Source organism: Tachyglossus aculeatus, chromosome 17, assembly GCF_015852505.1.
Source record: "Tachyglossus aculeatus isolate mTacAcu1 chromosome 17, mTacAcu1.pri, whole genome shotgun sequence".
Taxonomy (NCBI): domain Eukaryota; kingdom Metazoa; phylum Chordata; class Mammalia; order Monotremata; family Tachyglossidae; genus Tachyglossus; species Tachyglossus aculeatus.
The window spans coordinates 51,384,085-51,404,716 of NC_052082.1; the positions used below are offsets into that span (position 1 = coordinate 51,384,085).

The 20,632-nt window shown below is 45.2% G+C and overlaps 1 protein-coding gene across 1 annotated transcript in view; it reads left to right on the forward strand.

Annotated features, from left to right (window-relative positions):
- The window catches only part of ITGAE (integrin subunit alpha E), a 64,526-nt gene that overhangs the window by 26,111 nt on the left and 17,783 nt on the right, over positions 1 to 20,632 (forward strand). Inside the window, exons 11-24 of the mRNA XM_038759019.1 lie at positions 879 to 949; positions 2,041 to 2,176; positions 5,515 to 5,654; positions 6,897 to 7,037; positions 8,748 to 8,969; positions 9,589 to 9,719; positions 10,383 to 10,513; positions 11,902 to 12,053; positions 12,152 to 12,265; positions 16,415 to 16,488; positions 17,144 to 17,276; positions 18,003 to 18,107; positions 18,562 to 18,638; positions 20,017 to 20,094. Coding sequence (XP_038614947.1) covers positions 879 to 949; positions 2,041 to 2,176; positions 5,515 to 5,654; positions 6,897 to 7,037; positions 8,748 to 8,969; positions 9,589 to 9,719; positions 10,383 to 10,513; positions 11,902 to 12,053; positions 12,152 to 12,265; positions 16,415 to 16,488; positions 17,144 to 17,276; positions 18,003 to 18,107; positions 18,562 to 18,638; positions 20,017 to 20,094 — 1,705 coding nt within the window. The remainder of the gene's footprint in view (positions 1 to 878; positions 950 to 2,040; positions 2,177 to 5,514; positions 5,655 to 6,896; positions 7,038 to 8,747; positions 8,970 to 9,588; positions 9,720 to 10,382; positions 10,514 to 11,901; positions 12,054 to 12,151; positions 12,266 to 16,414; positions 16,489 to 17,143; positions 17,277 to 18,002; positions 18,108 to 18,561; positions 18,639 to 20,016; positions 20,095 to 20,632) is intronic.

A 20,632-nucleotide genomic window follows, 5' to 3' on the forward strand; every position in this document is an offset into this window, starting at 1 on the left:
GGGGAAAATACTTCTTTGCAAAATAATGTTCTGGCAGAGCTCTGCTTGGGACAGGATGTAGAAAAGAGGGCTGGGTTCAGGCTCAGTTTGGGCCTGGACATCATCAGTCGTATTTATTGAGCGCTTACTATGTGCAGAGCACTGTACTAAGCGCTTGGGAAGTACAAATTGGCAACATATAGAGACAGTCCCTACCCAACAGTGGGCTCACAGTCTAAAAGGGGGAGACAGAGAACAAAACCAAACATACTAACAAAATAAAATAAATAGAATAGATGTGTACAAATAAAATAAATAAATAAATAGAGTAATAAATCTGTACAAACATATATACATATATACAGGTGCTGTGGGGAAGGGAAGGAGGTAAGATGGGGGGATGGAGAGGGGGACGAGAGGGGGAGGAAGGAAGGGGCTCAGTCTGGGAAGGCCTCCTGGAGGAGGTGGACAGGGAAGTCCCCTCCTCTTTGGACTGAGCAGTCTTAGGCCACCTGCAACGGGTACTTCCAAGCACTCATTTTGCACAACTAGAGGCAACCTAGAGTGTCAGCTACGTTGAACTTCTGGAAATCTCTACCCTTCACATCAGATGGTCTGTTGGCGTGTCCATTTTTAGTTTGTGAAGCACCCAGAAGGATTCCCCAGACCTCGTTCCGACGTGATCTCTGGGACTTGCCGGCTTGTCTGCTTCAGGCCAGATTGCAGCGCTCAGCTCATGCAGGGCTCCAACTTCTGGTGCCTTCCACTGGATCCCCAAGAAGTCACTGTGCTGTGTCTCTGGGTATATGTTGGGCTTTACTTTTATCTTCTGTGAACTGGAGATTCAACATCAGGAGGGTAAAAAATGGCTTTTCACCATATCCCTGTTTGGCTTGCAGGCACTTCAGGGGAAACAGCCTTACAGTTTGAGCTCGCCCAGATCAGCTTCAGTGCTCAGATCCTGGACCAGGTCAGTGCGGGGGCTTCAGTAACTTCATGATCAGAAAATCCAACTGCTTTTAAGGACCAAGAGCCTGATCCAGCCTCTGTAATGGCATCTAAACCTAAGGAATTAGTGGTCTCCACAGTTCAGAAAAGTCTCTAGAGAAGTAATTTCCGCGCCCTCCCTTTATTAGAACTGTTTCGCTTTTAGAATCCTTGGTTCATTTTCCCAGAAGAGTCAGAATCCCAATGTCTTCTCTCGAACCCGGGCACCCTTCACGTTCTCCCCTTTTCTAAATCGGGTTCTTCCAATTAAGCTCTGCAGCCCACTCAGAAGCTGTGCCCCCCATAAATCTCTGTATTGATCAACCACTCCATTGGCCCTGAGTCGGGAAGTAAATAGGACTGAGGACTGCTATATCAAATGATCAAAACAGCCCTTTTTCAGGGCCCCCACTGGCAGTAGGGGCCCCCAAGGCAGTCCAAAGACCCATGGGGGTAGACTCACTGCATCTTCCTGTTCCCCATGAGCTCACCCCCCCACCCCCCCGTGCCACTTGCCCCACTTAAAATGGCTCTGGGAGTGGGAGAGGAGGGGAGACGAAAAAGGGAGTGTGCCCATGGAGCTAGAGGTGCATAGGTTCTAGAGAGGGAAGGAGGAAGAGAGGACTCTTCAGTCCCCCGTCCAAGAGCCCAGTCAAGCCTTAATTGGGCCCTGCAACATAGTCATTCATGGTCACCATGACCTGCCTGTAGGAATCCTGCCTAATTCTGGCTCCCTCCTTCTGGAGGAAATGGAAGCTTCTTTGTGCAGAGCTCGCAGCGGGGGAGAGAACAAGACATTTCCTTCCCACGGTCTCGGCCTACTGTCTTGCTGTCGTTGGGGCTGTGAGTTGGTTGCGACTGGCTCTGGTTTTAGACTCCACCGCATCAGGACTCCGAAGCCTTAGATGTTTCTTTTCCTCCTGGCATCAGGGCTGCAGGTTCCTCCTGAGTGGGGCTAGGAGTGACCTCCTGCTGTCCCCAAATGTTACGCATTTCGCTCTTTCTTCTCCAATATGACTTTCTCTAAGGGCACTTGAATCCTGTCCTTTACCATAACCTTCTGTGACACCACAGAAACTCATCCTGCTTGGGGCCGTTGGTGCCTTTGATTGGTCGGGCGGGGTCCTGCTGTACAACGTGGAAAGCAAGAAGTGGAATTTCATGAATGAATCTAAAAAAGAGGCAAAGACTGCGCAATACAGCTACCTGGGTAAGGAGGTAACCCCAATCTCCTGGGTTAGGGAAACCTGCCATCTTACTACTGCCACTGTTACATCTAAAAGGAAGGATCCATGGGGTCTACCCCAAGGAGAAATCTCTGGAACATGTGATCAATACCACCCCTTTCTCATACATTGATTGCAGCAGCTGTAGCAAGAGTCTTTTAGACCCACAAGACAAACATCTCTTCTCTGATGTAGACTGTAACTTCTTTGTCAGCAGCGATTATGCCTACCAACTTTGTTGTACTTTCCAAAGCACTCAATTCAGCACTGGTTTTGTTCTCTGTCTCCCCCTTTTAGACTGTGAGCCCAATGTTGGGTAGGGACTGTCTCTATATGTTGCCAATTTGTACTTCCCAAGCGCTTAGTACAGTGCTCTGCACATAGTAAGCGCTCAATAAATACGATTGATGATGATGATCTCCTTGCTTTTTCTCTCAGGCAGTTTGTCTTTCCAGGATTCCTCATTCTCAGTCAATCAATAGGTGCCATTTATTGAGCACTTATTGTGCGCACAGCACTGTACAAAGTGCTTGGGAAAGTATAATATAGTAGAGTTAATGCACCTGATCCCTGTCCACGAGGAATTCAGTTTCATCCCTTTGTTTTTACTTTGCGCATAGCCAATCTAACCTGGTTATTTTACTATTTTGAAAGATCAGGTCCTTGTCCATTATGCCATCCCCATCACACAATCCCTGCTAAAAAGTAATAGTAACTGTGGTATTAGTTAAGCACTTAGTGTGGCTTAGTGGAGAAGCAGCATGGCGTAGTAGATAAAGCAAGGGCCTGGAAGCCAGAAGGTCGTGAGTTCTAATCCCGGCTCTGCCACTTGCCTGCTGTGTGACCTTGGGCATGTCACTTAACTTCTCTGTGCCTCAGTAACCTCATCTGTAGAACGAGGATTGAGATTGTGAGCCCAATGTGGGACATGAACTATGTCCAATCCGATTTACTTGTATCCACCCCAGTGCTTAGTACAGCACCTGACACGTGGTAAGCACTTAACAAATACCACGATTATTATTATTATTATTATTTTTAATCCCAGCTTCACCAAATGTCTGCTATGTGACCTTGGGTGAGTCACTTCACTTCTCTGGGCCTCAGTTACCTCATCTGTAAAATGGGGATTAAGTTTGTGAGCCCTATGTGGGACAGAGACTGTGTCCAACCTAACTTGTATCTAGCCCAGTGCTTAGAACAGTGCTTGGCACGTAGTAAATGCTTAACAAGTACTATAATTATTATTATTATTAAATTCTGTGGTAGATTCAATGTAAGCAGGTCAAACACAGGTCCTGTCCCACATGGGACACAGGCTAAATGAAGGGATTAGAGGTATTCAATTCCTATTTTACAGATGAAGAAACTGAGGCACAGAGAATTGAAATGACTTGCCCAAGGTCACATAGCAGGCAAGTGGTGGGCCTGGGATTAGAACCCTGGTCCTCTGACGCTCAGGCCCGTGATCTTTCCACTAAGTCACACTTGTGTGGGTGCCTGCAAATTCCCCTTAAATTTTCTTCGCCTCAGCAAGACTCATTGGAGAATCATCATCATCATCATCATCAATCGTATTTATTGAGCGCTTACTGTGTGCAGAGCACTGTACTAAGAGCTTGGGAAGTCCAGGTTGGCAACATATAGAGACAGTCCCTACCCAACAGTGGGCTCACAGTCTAAAAGGGGGAGACAGAGAACAAAACCAAACATACTGACAAAATAAAATAAATAGAATAGATATGTACAAGTACAATAAATAAATAAATAAGTAGAGTGATAAATATGTACAAACATATATACATATATACAGGTGCTGTGGGGAAGGGAAGGAGGTAAGATGGGGGGGATGGAGAGGGGGACGAGGGGGAGAGGAAGGAAGGGGCTCAGTCTGGGAAGGCCTCCTGGAGGAGGTGAGCTCTCAGTAGGGCCTTGAAGGGAGGAAGAGAGCGAGCTTGGCGGATGGGCAGAGGGAGGAGGGCATTCCAGGCCCCGGGGATGACGTGGGCCGGGGGTCGATGGCGGGACAGGCGAGAACGAGGTACGGTGAGGAGATTAGCGGTGGCAGAGGAGCGGAGGGTGCGGGCTGGGCTGGAGAAGGAGACAAGGGAGGTGAGGTAGGAGGGGGCCAGGGGATGGACAGCCTTGAAGCCCAGGGTGAGGAGTTTCTGCCTGATGCGCAGATTGATTGGTAGCCACTGGAGATTTTTGAGGAATAATCAGCTATGCCACTCTCTATTCTAGCTCAGTGTGCCTCAGACTAGGGAAACCTGACCCCAGGTGATTGATGGGAGTAACCCTGGGGGTTTGCAGAGCTCTGGTTTGCTTGTGTCTTGAGAACTCTCTCTGCACAGTTCTTCCAAGGTGCCTTGGGTGGGTTTGGCCTGGCCCCCCTGTTTCTCCCCCTCCCCTTCCCTCCAGTACAGAGACTGTCTCAGCCTTCAAGCTGAGCTAGGGCCTTTTTTTGAGGTGGGCCAAGGGGGAAGGAGATGAGAAGGGGATCTAGGAGGGCACAGGCTGGCAAAACACGGGAACAACTGAGCTAGCCAGTCTGGAAGGGATACCTTCTGGATTCAAGAACCATCTGTATATATGTTTGTACATATTTATTACTCTATTTATTTATTTATTTATTTTACTTGTACATATCTAATCTATTTCATTTTGTTAGTATGTTTGGTTTTGTTCTCTGTCTCCCCCTTTTAGACTGTGAGCCCACTGTTGGGTAGGGACTGTCTCTGTATGTTGCCAACTTGTACTTCCCAAGCGCTTAGTACAGTGCTCTGCTCACAATAAGCGCTCAATAAATACAATTGATGATGATGATGATGATCTTACCTTATGCCGTTGGTGGTGACTTTCTCCAGCACAAGTAGGGTTAATATAACCTGATCCCGTACTTACAAGGCATTTTTCTAAAGCACTTTTCCAAGCCACTCTCCCATTAATTATCTCATTTTATGCTCACAACATCACCTTGAGGGAGGGAGAGAGAGGCATTGCTTTCCTCAAATGCTATGCCCACTTCGCAGATGAGATGACAAGCAAAGTGAAATTAAGTGGCCTGCCCACAGTGTCAAAACAGGCAATGACCAAGCTAAGGGATAGAGCCCAGGCCTCCTGACTCTCAGCCTCATACTCTTTCCACTAAGCCTCGCTTTCTCCCTTGAAGGTGCGTAAAATGACTCATTCCTTTGAGATAAGCGAGGTGCTTTTGAAAATGTTCACCCGAGCGGAGGGTAAATCCATAGTAGCACAATGCCTATAGATGGGAGGATGCAACCTGAATGTATCTTTGCTTTCTGTCTGCATTCCCCCGCAGGGTACTCAGTGGCGGTGATGCAGAAGAGTTTCGGAAGTTTATTTATTGTTGGAGCTCCCAGGCACAGCCACACGGGGAAAGTTCTAGCCCTCAGAAGTGGAAGTTCAACAAGTTTATGGCCAGTTCTGAAAGGAGAACAGGTACGTACCTGTTTCGGACTTAGTGGCAAACAAAAGACCCCGTTTTCAGGCTGCGGAACCCGGCGGCAGAAGCCGAGGTGAAGGGAGGCTGGGTGTTAATTATAGCCATCCTTTTAACTCCTACCCTGTGTTTTCCTTTCCCTGTAATAATAATAATGGCATTTGTTAAGTGCTTACTATGTGTCAAACACTGTTCTAAGTGCTGGGGTAGATACAAGCTAATCAGGTTGGACACAGTCCCTGTCCCACATGGGGCTCACAGTCTTAATCAGAATGAAAAGCAGCACGGCTAACTGGAAAGAGCCCGGGCCTGGGCGTCAGAGGTAATGAGTTCTGATCCCAGGTCCACCACTTGTCAGCTGTGTGACGTTGGGCACATCACTTAACTTCTTTGTGCCTCAGTTACCTCATCTGTAAAATGGGAATTGAGACTGTGAGCTCCACGTGGGACAACCTGATTACCTTGTATCCCACCAGTGCTTTGAACAGTGCTTGGCACATAGTAAGCACTTAACAAATACCATTATTATTATTATTATTAATATAATAATATATAATATAGTAATTAATTATATTATATTATTAATTAATTATATTAATCAATTAATATACTATAATAATAATAATCCCCATTTTACAGATGAGGTAATGGAGGCACAGAGAAGTGAAGTGACTTGACCAAGGACACACAGCAGACAAGTGGCAGAGCTGGGATTAGAACCCACATCCATCTGACTCCTGGGCCCATACTCCATCCACTAGGCCACACTACCGCTCAGCTTCATGCTGCTTCACACCCTTGCTGTGATTCTGGTTTTCCCTGAGCCTCTCCAATCTTCTGTCTCATTATTTCCTTTGCTGGCTTACAGATGTCCGGCTGAAAATGCGATCTCTCAGATATGACCCGCTGACAATCATTGGTAGCATAAGTAGCAAAGGACTCCAGACAAAAGTCAGTTTAAAGACTGCTTATTTCCTGCCTTAATTACATTCTTGGTGGCAGGGAGAGGGGCTTCCTCCTTCAACAGGTATCCTGAACTGGTGGGAATTGCTGATTTTGTTAGAATGACTGCCATTGGACTCTCCCCCCCACCCCAGCAGGATAGTTGGCTCTAAAGGGGTGGGATCCCTTCCATATGAATAGTTTGCAATTCTGGAAAGTTCCTGAAGAGCCGGTGCAAAGGACAACTCCATTTTCAAGGTCATGTGTGCCAAAGCCGCATGCTTCTTTCTGTGTCATAGATGGGATCCTATTTCGGCTCTACACTTTGTCCCCTGGACCTACAACAGGATGGAAAGACTGACTATCTGCTTGTAGGAGCTCCATTTTATCACATTCAAGGGGAAGAAGGAAGAGTTTACGTGTATCGCTTTAACGAAAAGGTAAGGAGAAGTCACGGAACCATCATCACCATCATCAATGGTATTTATTGAGTGCTTACTGTGTGCAGACCACTGTACTAAGCATTTAGGAGAGTACAATATAACAGCGTTGGTAGATACGTTCCCAATCCACAGTGAGCTTACAGTCTAGAGGGAATCTTAGGATCCTAAGGCTATGGAGGGACTTAGTGAGGTGAATGGGTCAATTCCCCAGCCTCTAAGCAGGACTGCCGTGAACTTCCCAGGAAGTTCAACTGGAAATCAATCAATCAATCAATAGGAAGGCAGCATGGCCTAGTGGAAAGAGCATGGGCCCAAGAGTCAGAAGGCCAGGGTTTCAGTCCTGAAGTGAAGTGACTTGCCCAAGATCATATAGCAGACAAGTGGCAGACAAATTATTACATCAATTGAGCACCTACCGTGAGCAGAACCCTATAGTAAGTGTTTGGAAGAGAATAATAGAGGTAGAAGACGTGGCATACAAGGAGCTTCCACTCTGCTCAAATATTGCTAAATCAGACATGGGGTCTTTCTGGAAGCTTTCGGAACATCTGCAGAGGCCGCACAGTGCCGAGGCATAATAATGTCAGGTCATTCATTCATTCATTCATTCAATTGAATTTATTGAGCACTTACCTTGGGCAGAGCACTATACTAACTTCTTGGGAGAGTATAATATAACAATAAGCAGATACATTTCCTGCCCACATTGAGCAGGGGGGAATCTAAGGGCAGTCTAGAGGGGGAAACAGACATGTGTACACGTCCTTCATATCCTGATATATTTAACTGTTTGGCTGACTTTCATTATTACCCAGGACCCAGCAGAAAATTTCATTTCCCAGCGACCTTAGTGCCCTGTGCTTTCTCTTTGGCCTCCCCCCACCAAAGGGCTGGGCAGAGAGGCTGGAAGGATGAATTGAATGCTAGGAGCTGGATGGCAATGGTGGGAGATGTAATTTCCAGTTGGCAGAGTCACACACCATAACAGAATGTCATCATAGGCACCATTTTGTGGAAGTCCTTCTGAGGTTGTCCGAACCTTAGAGCATTTTTCCAGGGTACCCGATCCTCGACATTATTGCAGAGCCCTTGTGTTCCCCTCTCAGGCTCTTGTGATCAGGAGCAACCCCTCTGAGTCAGTCAACCAAATCTGAGCTGCAAAACTCAGCTGCAGGAGCAGAGACAAAATGAGAATGGGTGATTAAAATGAAATGATTGGACCTGCATTGGACAGGAGACAGACCAGTATAAAACCAAATAACCACTTTTTCTTGGCAAACGAGTGAAAAAATAACTGGTGCTTGACTATTTAGTAATTAATCATTATGTCTCTCCAATAGCCCTGTGTTTGGAGGTAAACAATGATGAAACCGTGCCTTTTTTTGTTTGTTTGTTTTTAATGATATTTAATAATATGTGTCAGGCTCGGTACTAAGCACTGAGGTAGATACAAGATTACCTGGTTGCACACAGTCCATGTCCTGTGTGAGGCTCACGGTTTTAATCCTCATTTTACAGATGAGGTAACTGAGGCACAGAGAAGTTAAATGATTTGCCCAAGATCACGCAACAGTTGAGGTTAGAACCCAAGTCCTCTGACTCCCAGGCTTGTGTGCTCTATCCATGAGGCCACACTACTTCCCTGTTCCTCTGCCTTCTTAAATGAAAAGTATTTGGGTGTAAATCTGACCCTCAACTGCTTTTCAGGAGGACAACTTCACCTTGTCGGCAACCTTAAACAAGCAGCCACAGTTTCCTTTGGCCCGGTTTGGATTTGCGGTGGCTGGGATAGGAGACGTTAATCAAGACGGATTCGGCGATGTGGCAATTGGCGCTCCTCTTGAGGGCTTTTTGGGAGGAGAAATGAGTTTTGGAAGTGTTTACATTTACAATGGATATGAGGGTGGGATCTTGGACAGCCCTTCTCAGGTATGGTGGTCTCTGGTGGGTGGTGTTACAGAGAAACCCTCATAAGAGGGTGGGATTCAGGGGCTGACTTGCTAGGTTGATCACTGAGATACACACATACACACACACACAAAGCCCAGTTCTCCCTTGTGTAAGACTGTGTGTTTACACGTTTGTGTGTCTTGAACTCCAAAATTCTCATTTTTGTTCTACTCCAGTCTTGCTTGGTTGTTGTTGGTATTTAAGTGCTTACTGTGTTCCAGGCACTGTACTAAGCACTGGAGTGGTTACAAGCAAATCGAGTTGAACACAGTCCCTGTCCCATGTGGGGCTTATAGTCTCAATCCCCATTTTGCAGATGAGGTAACGGAGGCACAGAGAAGTGAAGTGACTTGCCCGAGGTCACACAGCAGACAAGTGGTAGAGCCAGGATGAGAACCCACGACTTTCCGACTGCCGGGCCTGTGGTCTATCCACTCTACCATGCTGCTTCCCGTGCTGCTTGGTGACTGAGGAAAGACCCTTAGCTGTACTCTGCCCCAGATGACCTATCCGTGGCATGATCAAACCCCATCCTGGGGGAGGTGGTGTGGTTGCCTTTTGGGAGACAAAGGTATAAAGCTGATTTCTTTATTCCCAGCGGATCGAGGCAGATAAAATTTCTACAGGCCTCCAATATTTTGGGATGTCCATTGATGGGGGTTTGGATCTCACTGAGGATGGCCTGGTGGATATCGCAGTGCTGTCTTTAAATAACGCTACTGTGCTCCGGTAGGTTGGAAAAGGCTTAGTCTCTGGAATGGGGGCAGTGGGTAGTGCAGACCTTGGTCCCTGAGTTGGGGAACCCCAACCTGGAGCTCCCTGGGGCATCCAGAATGGCTTCTCCTATGAGAGTTTCATCATTCCTTGGAAACGATGAAGTATTATAGAACCGGGCAGAAAAGATTTACTTTGCCCCCAAGCCCCTGTTGGTTCAGAGCTGCAAATGTTGAGAAGCAAACTTAGAACTGCGGTACTAATAAGTAGCGGTATTCGCTAAGTGCTCACTATGTGCCAAGCACTGTACTAAACGCCGGGGTCATTATTCAATAATCAAGTCGACACAGTCTCAGTCCCATGTGGGGCACTTAAGATCCAGAATTTAAATAATACTTCAGAATGTCTGTTCCTGAGTGATGGTCAGCAAGTGTTGAAGCCAATGGCTTTGGGGGAGGGTGGCAGAGGGTGAGGAGGAACGATGGACCCTTACTGGAACTAGACATTTTTGGGCACCGGGGTACTGAGAAATGCTCTGAGAGCAGTCAGGGGCTTCCCGGCTTCTAACATGTCCCAAAGGTCCCCGTCTCACTGGTAAAACCCAACTCCTGAAAACCCATCTGTTCTTGTTTCAGTCATTTCCAGTTCCCTGTTAACTGTGACTAACTGTCTCTCTAGCTCCAGACCAGTTGTCCACATGAACGTTTCCATGACCTTTACCCCGGCTGCATTACCCATCGATTTCAACAATACCATAGAGGCAGTTCTGTGCTTTGAGAGTAACTCGGCTCTTCCAGCAAGTTGGCGAGGTAACAACCGTAGGATTTTGTGGCTGCTGGTTTCCTAAGTGACAGCCTGACCGTAGGGGGATGGAGGATACTGTCTATAGAAAGCTGCACTGCATTTGAGGAGCTGAAGCCTGCCGTTCTGCTGCCATGGATTAGCTCTGATCAGCAATAATTTCTGGGACTGCATATTCCTTCTCTAAGAAATGGCTGTAGGTACTGGGCAAACACCGGTTCCGACTGGAACTGATTTGCCTTTGGGAGGGAGAGGAGCATTATGATATGAGAGTAAAAGGGCATAATACAGTGCACTACTTGCCGTGGTTGCTCAGTCAGCCCCATTGCTGCTGCTGCTGCTACTCAACTACAACTACTACTACTATCAATCAGTCAATCAATAGTATTTATTGAGCATCTTCTGTGTGCAGGCCACTGTACTAAGTGCTTGGGAGAGTATAAAATAACAGAGTTGGCATACACAGTCCCTGTCCACAGTGAGCTTACAGTATAGAGGGACAATGATGACTACTACTCCTACTATTACCACTACTACTGGATTGGCCTCATCTGCTACAGCTTCTCGGCTGCCATGTAGGGAATCACCAAGAGAAGTTTCTCCCCCCTGAACTGGAGCTCGGGTCCAGGCTTCAAGTTTGAGAAGGATGAAGGAGAGTCGTCAGGGGTGGGTATATTGAGATGTAAGCTTGTTATGGACGGGAAATGTGTCTGCTAATTCTGTTGTATTGCATTCTCCCAAAAGCTTAGTATAGGCTCTGCACGTAGCAATTGCTCAATAAATACTGTTGATTGATGTAGCCTATTCCTGAGCAGACATTAGGGGTTGGTATATTGGGAGAAAAGAGTGAGAAGCAGAATGAGGGTGGGGAGGAGACTGTGTCTGTGGTAGATATGAAGTAATCAGGTCAGACACAGTCTCATGGGGCTTACAGTCCAAAGAGGAAGGAAAACGGGTATTTAATCCCCATTTTACAGATGAGAAAGCAGAGGCACAGAAACGTTAAGTGACTTGCCCAAGGTCACAAAGCAGACAAGTGGTGAAGCCCGGATTAGAACTCAGGTTTCCTATCACCCCAGTCCATGCCTTTTCCACTAGCCTTATTTATTCATGCAGTGTGCATGCCCTGGGTTTCAGGGTGGGGGCAGAACGTCTTTTAAGGAGGAAAATCACCTCCAAGGTTTGAAAGAAGTCTACAGAAAGTCTCTTAATGAAATGGTTAGATTTGGAACCTCCCAACAGTAATCTGAGACTCGCTGACTCTTTAAGATGATCGAGAAAGCACATTCAGTTCAGAGAGCTGGGTCTCAATTCAGCCATTTCAATCCATTTGACACTCAGGGGCTCCATTCGGACTATTCCTGACTCTAAGGGACGTTCTTCTCTGTATTTCTAGATTTGGAGAATGATCTGAGTATCACGATTGAACTGGATGTGAAGAAGCAGGAGAAAAGAATTCAATTTGGGGACAAGAATACCAAGTTGAATTTGACGAGAGAATGGAAAGGACAGACAGCAGCGTGTGAGGACTTGCAGCTGTTTGTGCTGGTAGGTGAGGAAGATTTTGGGTTCGAGGTTGGCTTAGAATCATCTGTAAACCTGAGCTTGATGCAACCGGTAACCACTGGTTTCCATTTTTGTTCCAGCCCTGCAACTATCACTGTTTCTCCAATATTGGTATCAATGTCAGCTATCAATTCAGCAGGCCCGATTATGGCCCGATCCTCGATCGATACCGCAAACCTACAGCATATTTCCAGGTGATTCTTACTCCCACTCTTTGTCATTAATTTTTGTCTGTCTCTCTCTCCCATTGTAGCAGCATTGCCTAGTGGCTAGAGCACGAGACTGGGAGTTAGAGGACCTGGGTTCTAATCTCTCTCCAGCACTTGTCTGCCCTGTGACCTTGGGTGAGTCACCTCTCTGTGCCTCAGTTCCCTCATCTGAAAAATGGGGATTCAGTGCCTGTTCTCCCTCCTACTTAGACGCTGAACCCCATGTGGGATGGGGACTCTGTCCAACCTGATTCACTTGTACCTTCCCCATCATTAGAACAGTGCTTGACATAATAACTGTTTAACAAACACCATTATAATAATTGGATGGTAAGGCCCTTGAGGGCAGTGATTGGGTGTCTTGCTTCTGTTATAACTTCCTAGGCATTTAGTACAGTACCTATCATTCAGTAGGTGTTCATTCATATCACTGATTGATTGCTTGTTTGATTGCCTGAACCCCAAGCCCTCTCAGGACTTTCCACAACATGGGGAAGTTGTAGTTTGCCTGGAGCCAAATTTCCCTTTTCAAAGTCTCCTGCATGACTCTGTTGGGAGCCTTTCTTATCTATTCTCTTCTGAGCAACTTCCCATTAATGCTCTCCAGTACAAACCAAAGTATCGTCATAAATACACATTCAAAATGCATGCAGGATCTAAAAGGAGACTCTATCTAGGTCTAGGGAATTTTGGGGACACCGGTGCTGCCCTGAGTGGTGAAGTCTTTCAAGCTTGTTTCATTATGTGGCCTAGTCAAAGGCTAGAGTTTGGAACCAGCCTAATCAGTCAATCAATCAATCAATCAATCGCATTTATTGAGCGCTTACTATGTGCAGAGCACTGTACTAAGCACTTGGGAAGTACAAATTGGCAACACATAGAGACAGTCCCTACCCAACAGTGGGCTCACAGTCTAAAAGGGGGAGACAGAGAACAGAACCAAACATACCAACAAAATAAAATAAATAGGATAGAAATGTACAAGTAAAATAAATAAATAAATAAATAAATAATATCAGGCTAATATATTCAAGGCCCCAGTTCCATTTTGACGTCTGAGAAATGAAGCTGTTATTGCCAAAAAAGGAGAAGTACCGTATTCTGGCACTTAAATTCAAAGCCAGTCAGAGGAAATAGTGTTTGGGGGTATTGTGGCTTAAGCTAAAGCTACACTTCACAGAATACACTAGTCTGCTTTACACTGTGACCTTAAAGCTTGAAACATAGATGATATGTCTGATTTTTCCCCTTCAGCTTGGCCAAGCCGCATCCTTCCTCACCTTCAAAGCCTTTCTAAAAAAGCCACCTCCTCCAGGAAGCACTCTCTAATTCCATCAGGCAAGTCAGGGCTCTTATAGTAGTTCAATTATAGTACTTTGTAAACTCTTCCAATGTGCTAACTGCTGGAGATAAGATCCAACAGAGTTTCTGTCTCTGATCTACCGATCTACCTCAACCCCATTTTACAGATGAGGAAATAGCTCAGAAAGATTAAATGACTTCCCCAAGGACACATAGTAGACAAGTGGCAAATCTTAATCCCCATTTTACAGATGAGGTAACTGAGGCACAGAGAAGTTAAGTGACTTGCCCAAAGTCACACAGCTGACAAGTGGCGGAGCCGGAGTCAATCAATCCTATTTATTGAGCGCTTACTGTGTGCAGAGCACTGTACTAAGTGCTTGGGGAGTACAAGTTGGCAACATATAGAGACAGTCCCTACCCAACAGTGGGCTCACAGTCTAGAAGAGTGAGCTCAAATTTGAACCCATGACCTCTGACTCCAAAGCCCATGCTTTTCCCACTGAGCCACGCTGCTTCTCTAGTAGGAGGGAGACCAGGATATTTAATCCACATTTTACAGTTGAGGAAACTGAAGTACAGAGGAGTTAAGGGACTTGCCTAAGGTCACACAGCAGCAGTAGCCGAGAGGAATTAGAACCCAAGTCTTTCTAGACTGTGAGCCCACTGTTGGGTAGGGACTGTATATGCTGCCAACTTGTACTTCCCAAGCTCTTAGTACAGTGCTCTGCACACAGTAAGCGCTCAATAAATACGATTGATTGATTGATTGATTGATCCCGGCTCCGCCACTTGTCCGCTGTGTGACTTTGGGCAAGTCACCTAACTTCTCTGTGCCTCAGTTACCTCATCTGTAAAATGGGGATTAAGACTGTGAGCCCCCCATGTGGGGCAACCTGATCACCTTGTAACCACCCCAGCGCTCCCTTCCTCCCTTCAAAGCCCACTGAGAGCTTACCTCCTCCAGGAGGCCTTCCCAGACTGAGCCCCCTTTTTCCTCTCTTCCTCCCCATTCCCCCACCCTACCTCCTTCCCCTCCCCACAGCACTTGTATATATATTTCTACAGATTTATGACTCTATTTTACTTGTACATATTTACTACTCTACTTATTTTGATCATGATGTGCATATACCTTTAATTCTATTTGTGCTGACAGTTTTGACACCTGTCTCCATGTTCTGTTTGTTGTCTGTCTCCCCCCCGTCTAGACTGTGAGCCCACTGTTGGGTAGGGACCATCTCTGTATGTTGCCAACTTGTACTTCCCAAGCGCTTAGTACAGTGCTTTGCACACAGTAAGCGCTCAATAAATACGATTGAATGAATGAATGAATGCCTGTCTCTATATGCTGCCAACTTGTACTTCCCAAGCGCTTAGTCCAGTGCTCTGCACACAGTAAGCGCTCAATAAATACGACTGACTGATTGCAGCGTGGCTCAGTGGAAAGAGCCCGGACTTCGGAGTCAGAGGGCATGGGTTCAAATCCCTGCTCCGCCAGTTGTCAGCTGTGTGACTTTGGGCAAGTCACTTCACTTCTCTGGGCATCTGTAAAATAAGGATTATTTATCCTTAAATAAATATAAATATAATACAATATTAAAATAAGGATTGAGACTGTGAGCCCCCTGTGGGACAACCTGATCACCCTATAACCTCCCCAGCGCTTAGAACAGTGCTTTACACATAGTAAGCGCTCAATAAATGCCATTATTATTATTATTATTATTATTATTATTAATTGATTGACTCATGGGCCCCGTGTTCTATCCACTAGGCTGTGATGAACCCCAAGTACATGCTGCTCGTTCTCGCTACTTCCACCACAGGGTGCCAAAACATAGGTTGGCGAGGTTTTTATTTCTGCCCAAAGTTAGCCCAGAAAAATGTGCCTAAGTCGGTTCTTTCTCTTCTGGTTTCTTCCTCCCACGTCAAGTCTGTATACCGATCAACAAGTAGAAGGAGAAGGAAAAGAAGAAAGGATCAGTCTCCTCGCTGTGAGGAACAACACGATGGAAAATACGGTGCTGCTAAAATCAGTCAATCAACCAGTCGTATTTATTGAGCGCTTACTGTGTGGCAGAGCACTGTACTAAGCGCTTGGGAAGTACAAGTGGGCAACATATAGAGACAGTCCCTACCCAACAGTGGGCTCACTCCTAACAGTGGGCTCACAGTCTAGAATAATATCAGTCAATTGATCAATCGTATTTATTGAGCGCTTACTGTGTGCAGAGCACTGTACTAAGCGCTTAGGAAGTACAGGTTGGCAACCTATAGAGACAGTCCCTACCCAAAAGTGGGCTCACTCCCAACAGTGGGCTCACAGTCTAGAATAATATCAATCAATCGTATTTATTGAGCGCTTACTGTGTGCAGAGCACTGTACTAAGCGCTTGGGAAGTACAAGTGGGCAACGTATAGAGACGGTCCCTACCCAGAGAAGCGACTTGCCCCAAAATAACCAGCGGACAAGTGTCGGAGCCGGGATTAGATCCTGGGGCCTTCTGACTCCAGGGTCCGCTCTCTATCCATTAGACAGTATTTACTATTCCATTTATTTTATTACTTGTACATATTTACTATTCTATTTATTTTATTTTGTTAATATGTTTTGTTTGGTCGTCTGTCTCCCCCTTCTAGACTGTGAGACCACTGTTGGGTAGGGACCGTCTCTATATGTTGCCAACTTGTACTTCCCAAGCGCTTAGTACAGTGCTCTGCACACAGTAAGTGCTCAATAAATACAATTGAATGAATGAATGAATGAATGAAAACAAAGACCCTCTCCACTTTGAAAATTACAATCTATTCCTTTCTGTCTAATTTCAGCTGCCATATGAAAAGGACTGTAAAGACAAACTCAAGTGTATTCCCGAATTAAGTTTGTCAACAAATCTGTCCACGTAAGTTTCAAATTTTCCTTATGCTTTTCCTACTTGACTGAAATGCATGTAACCTGTATTTCTCTCGAAAACTCTCCTATTCTTCATCTAGAGTGGTTGAAACTTAGCTCCTAGGTTCAAATTGTCCTTTTTATTTAAAACACTGATTTCAAGATAAAGATACTGACATCGCCACAGTCTGCTTTTGCCTTCTGGGGTAGCGTTGGTGTCTGATCTTATCTTGTAGATGCCCCAGTGAGTAGCTTGAAAATCTCCTCTGTAAGGGAACTGTTTGGATGTCTAGAGGCCGATAATTATTACTGGACCCTTCAGGTTCTTGCTTCTGAAGTTTGAGCAGCTTAACATACTTCTGTAAGCACCTAGAAGCCTCTTGTTCCTGACACTGCCAAGTGTCCATCTCCGCCAAAAAAAATATTCTCAGTGTGAAGCCTTCAAACGCTTAGGACAAAATGTAAAAGTGGAACAAAATAGTTATACTTCCTTCCTTAACTTTGCTCAGAATCAAGTCTCTACAAAGTATTCTCAATGTTAAGCCTCCAAATTCCTCAGACAAAACTTGTCGAGTGGAACATATGAACACCTTTTCTCCTTGACTTTTCTCAGAATAAACCTGGAAAATCGTGGAATAACTTCTAAAATACCTCATTCTATATAGGCACAACCTGGTGGTGGGTCACACTGAAAACTTGAACATGACTATCAATCTAACCAACTCAGGAGAAGACTCTTTCAGGACAAATTTTGTTTTGAGTTATCCCAGAAATCTACTAATTAAAAAGATCCAAGAGGTAACGCAATATCTGAGGTTTTCTCACAAATAATGAGCATGTATCATATTAGACAGGGGGCATGAACAAAAGTGCCTCGTTTGAGTCCTTTAGGTATTGTGTTTAAAGTGAAATTTCTGATCCCTAGAGATATATTAAATATTGTAAGGCTGAATATATCAGAAGAAGCTTCAATTAGAACCTTCCCAGGATGCCTTGATAGATTAATGAAGGGAGGCCTGAATAGCGAGCTCTCTTGGCTATGTAAACCTGTATATATGTATATATGTTTGTACATATTTATTACTCTATTTATTTTACTTGTACATATCTATTCTATTTATTTTATTTTGTTAGTATGTTTGGTTTTGTTCTCTGTCTTCCCCTTTTAGACTGTGAGCCCACTGTTGGGTAGGGACTGTCTCTATATGTTGCCAATTTGTACTTCCCAAGCACTTAGTACAGTGCTCTGCACATCGTAAGCGCTCAATAAATACGATTGATGATGATGATGATGATGATGATGTAAACCTGTTTTGCACAGGAAAATGAAATTAGGTATGAGCAAACTGTACTTTCCCCTCTAGGCTGTAACCTCATTGTGGGCAGGAAATGCGTCTACCAACTCTGTTATATTGTTATATTGTACTCTCCCAAGTGCTTGGTACGGTGCTCTGCACCAAGAACTCACTAAATATGGTTGATGATTGATCCGGCAACCCCAAATTGTCTCTTCTGTGTTGGCAGCTTAGCTCTCCCACTCAAAACGTCCAATGTAGTGATCCCAAACAAGTCACTTCTCTCCTGGCCATTACCTGTAAGATCAGTCATCCCAGATTCAGGAATTCATCAGTAAGTTCATTTTATTGTTGTTTCATTTGCGTTTGGTTGCTTGATTCGGTGTCTCTGCTTTGTATATCTTGATGCCCCAATCCGGGTCCTCTGTTACCCAAACCATATCTCGGCCAATATTTCAGGACCACCGTGTTGTCGGGGGCTGAGGGAACGGTCTGGCTACCTCCGAATGCTGTGCTACCCCTGTCCCTAGGCTGCATGACTGACATAGGGGAGTGAAGGACATGAAATAAATACAAGCGGCCACTTCCCAGTTTACCAGTAATGAAGCCTTTCTTCCCAGTTTACTGCTGTGGCATATCTGCCGTTTGTCTAGCGGAAAGAGCATTCCTCTTTGAATTGGGAGACCTGGGTTCTAATTTTGGTGCTGCCCGTAACTACTCAACGTGGAACAAAACCGCACGTGCTTTTTTCTTTAAAGACTAACACTGTATTCTCTCCTTCGGAATAGAAAAGGTTTTTAGTAACCTGGCAGGTTGACAAAAGCAAGTTTCCAAACAGGACGGCAGAAATTACTGTGAATGTCAAGTAAGTTGCCGAGCATGATGTGGGCTGGCCATCCTTTCTGTTTTATAGTATCATAAGTGTAGAGATCCTGCACCATCGATGCTGTAATGGGCCCTTACTTATTTAGATTCTGTTGGATCTAAAGTCATTCCCTTAAATTGGGCTGGGACACCAGTGAGCTTGAAGGGGCTCAAACAGTATCATGATGTACAGTTCTTTGGATCTAAAGCCATTCCCTTAAATTGGGCTGGGACACCAGTGAGCTTGAAGGGGCTCAAACAGTATCATGATGTACAGTTCTTTGGATCTAAAGCCATTCCCTTAAATTGGGCTGGGACACCAGTGAGCTTGAAGGGGCTCAAACAGTATCATGATGTACAGTTCTTTGGATCTAAAGCCATTCCCTTAAATTGGGCTGGGACACCAGTGAGCTTGAAGGGGCTCAAACAGTATCATGATGTACAGTTCTTTGGATCTAAAGCCATTCCCTTAAATTGGGCTGGGACACCAGTGAGCTTGAAGGGGCTCAAACAGTATCATGATGTACAGTTCTTTTCCTTCTCTTGTTAATCAATCAGTGCTATCTATAGAGCGCTATGTGCAGAGCACTGTACTAAGCACTTGGGAGAGTACGATACAAAAGAATTAGCCAATACATTCCCAGCCCATAACAGGCTTGGAGTCGGTTTACCTTGAGGATAATTTGCAACCATCCCCCCAGCCCTGGCCCCCTTAATATTAACAGATGACCACAACCTGTTTAGATCACCAAGCCCAAAGTTTTGATAAGTGAATTAGTCTCTGCGACCTTGGAAAAAGAAATGCCCTGGTCCATTCTTTACCCGTAGATGGGCTAGGTTAGAATACCCTGGTGAGGGCAGTCTTGATTGGTGATTCTAATTTGGGTGTGTTAGAAACGTCCTGGGATCAGCCCTTCCAATTTTCCCCGACAAGGACCCCTTTATTTTTTAGGAAATAGTTTGTCTTAGGCCCGCATGTACCCATAAACTCTGCAGGGTACCGGGAGAAAGACAGAGGGAGGAGTCATAATCCTGGCTCTAGAGAGAGAATTTATTTTAAAGTCTATCCTCCCGTCTAGAATGTAAGCTCCTTGTGAGCTGGTATCGTGACTACCAACTCGGTCCCAAGCACTTCATACAGTGTTTTGCGCACAGTTTATGTGCAGTAGGTACCACTGATTGATTAACAAGTAGTTCCACGGGCAAGAGACCGTTCCCCCATCATAGCCATTCTGGCCCTTGCTCAATCAATGGTTCAGTTGTCTGCCCAGAGGCAGAGATGAATATAAAAAATTGCTTTATAGGTATTTACCTTTAGCACATGAATGAGAAAAGTGAAAACTGGGAACCTAGTTCACGGGCTCTCTTGTGTTCCTCAGTAATAATGAAGATCGGAGAGTCGTGGAGAATTCCCACCTCCTTCAATTCCAGCATGCCTTCATTGCAGTTCTTATCAAGTAAGTGCTTCCGGATGCTTTGTTACTGCCCAAGACTCAGAAAAGTATGCTTAAAATCTACCCTAGTACCAATGTTTGGCACATAGTAAGTGCTAAATAAATACTGCAGTTTTTATTATTTTTATTAAATGAGCCTATGATCCAATTTTCCCTTAAAAGGGAAACTGAGCAGTTCCCCTGAAAATGCTCATTGTCACCTAGCCCTCCCTTGCCTGGATAGTCAGTGGGTATTTTTTCAGTGATTGGGTGTAATAATAAAAAATAAGGATGGCATTTCTAATGGACTTTCTATGTGCCAAATGCTGAAGTGGTGTCTGAGCTGATTATTTTGTGGGAGGGGCAGCATGGCTCAGTGGAAAGAGCCCGGGCTTTGGAGTCAGAGGTCATGGGTTCAAATCCCACTTGTCAGCTGTGTGACTTTGGGCAAGTCACTTCACTTCTCTGAGCCTCGGTGACCTCATCTGTAAAATGGGGATGAAGACTGTGAGCCCCACGTGGGACAACCTGATGACCGTGAATCCCCCCCAGTGCTTAGAAC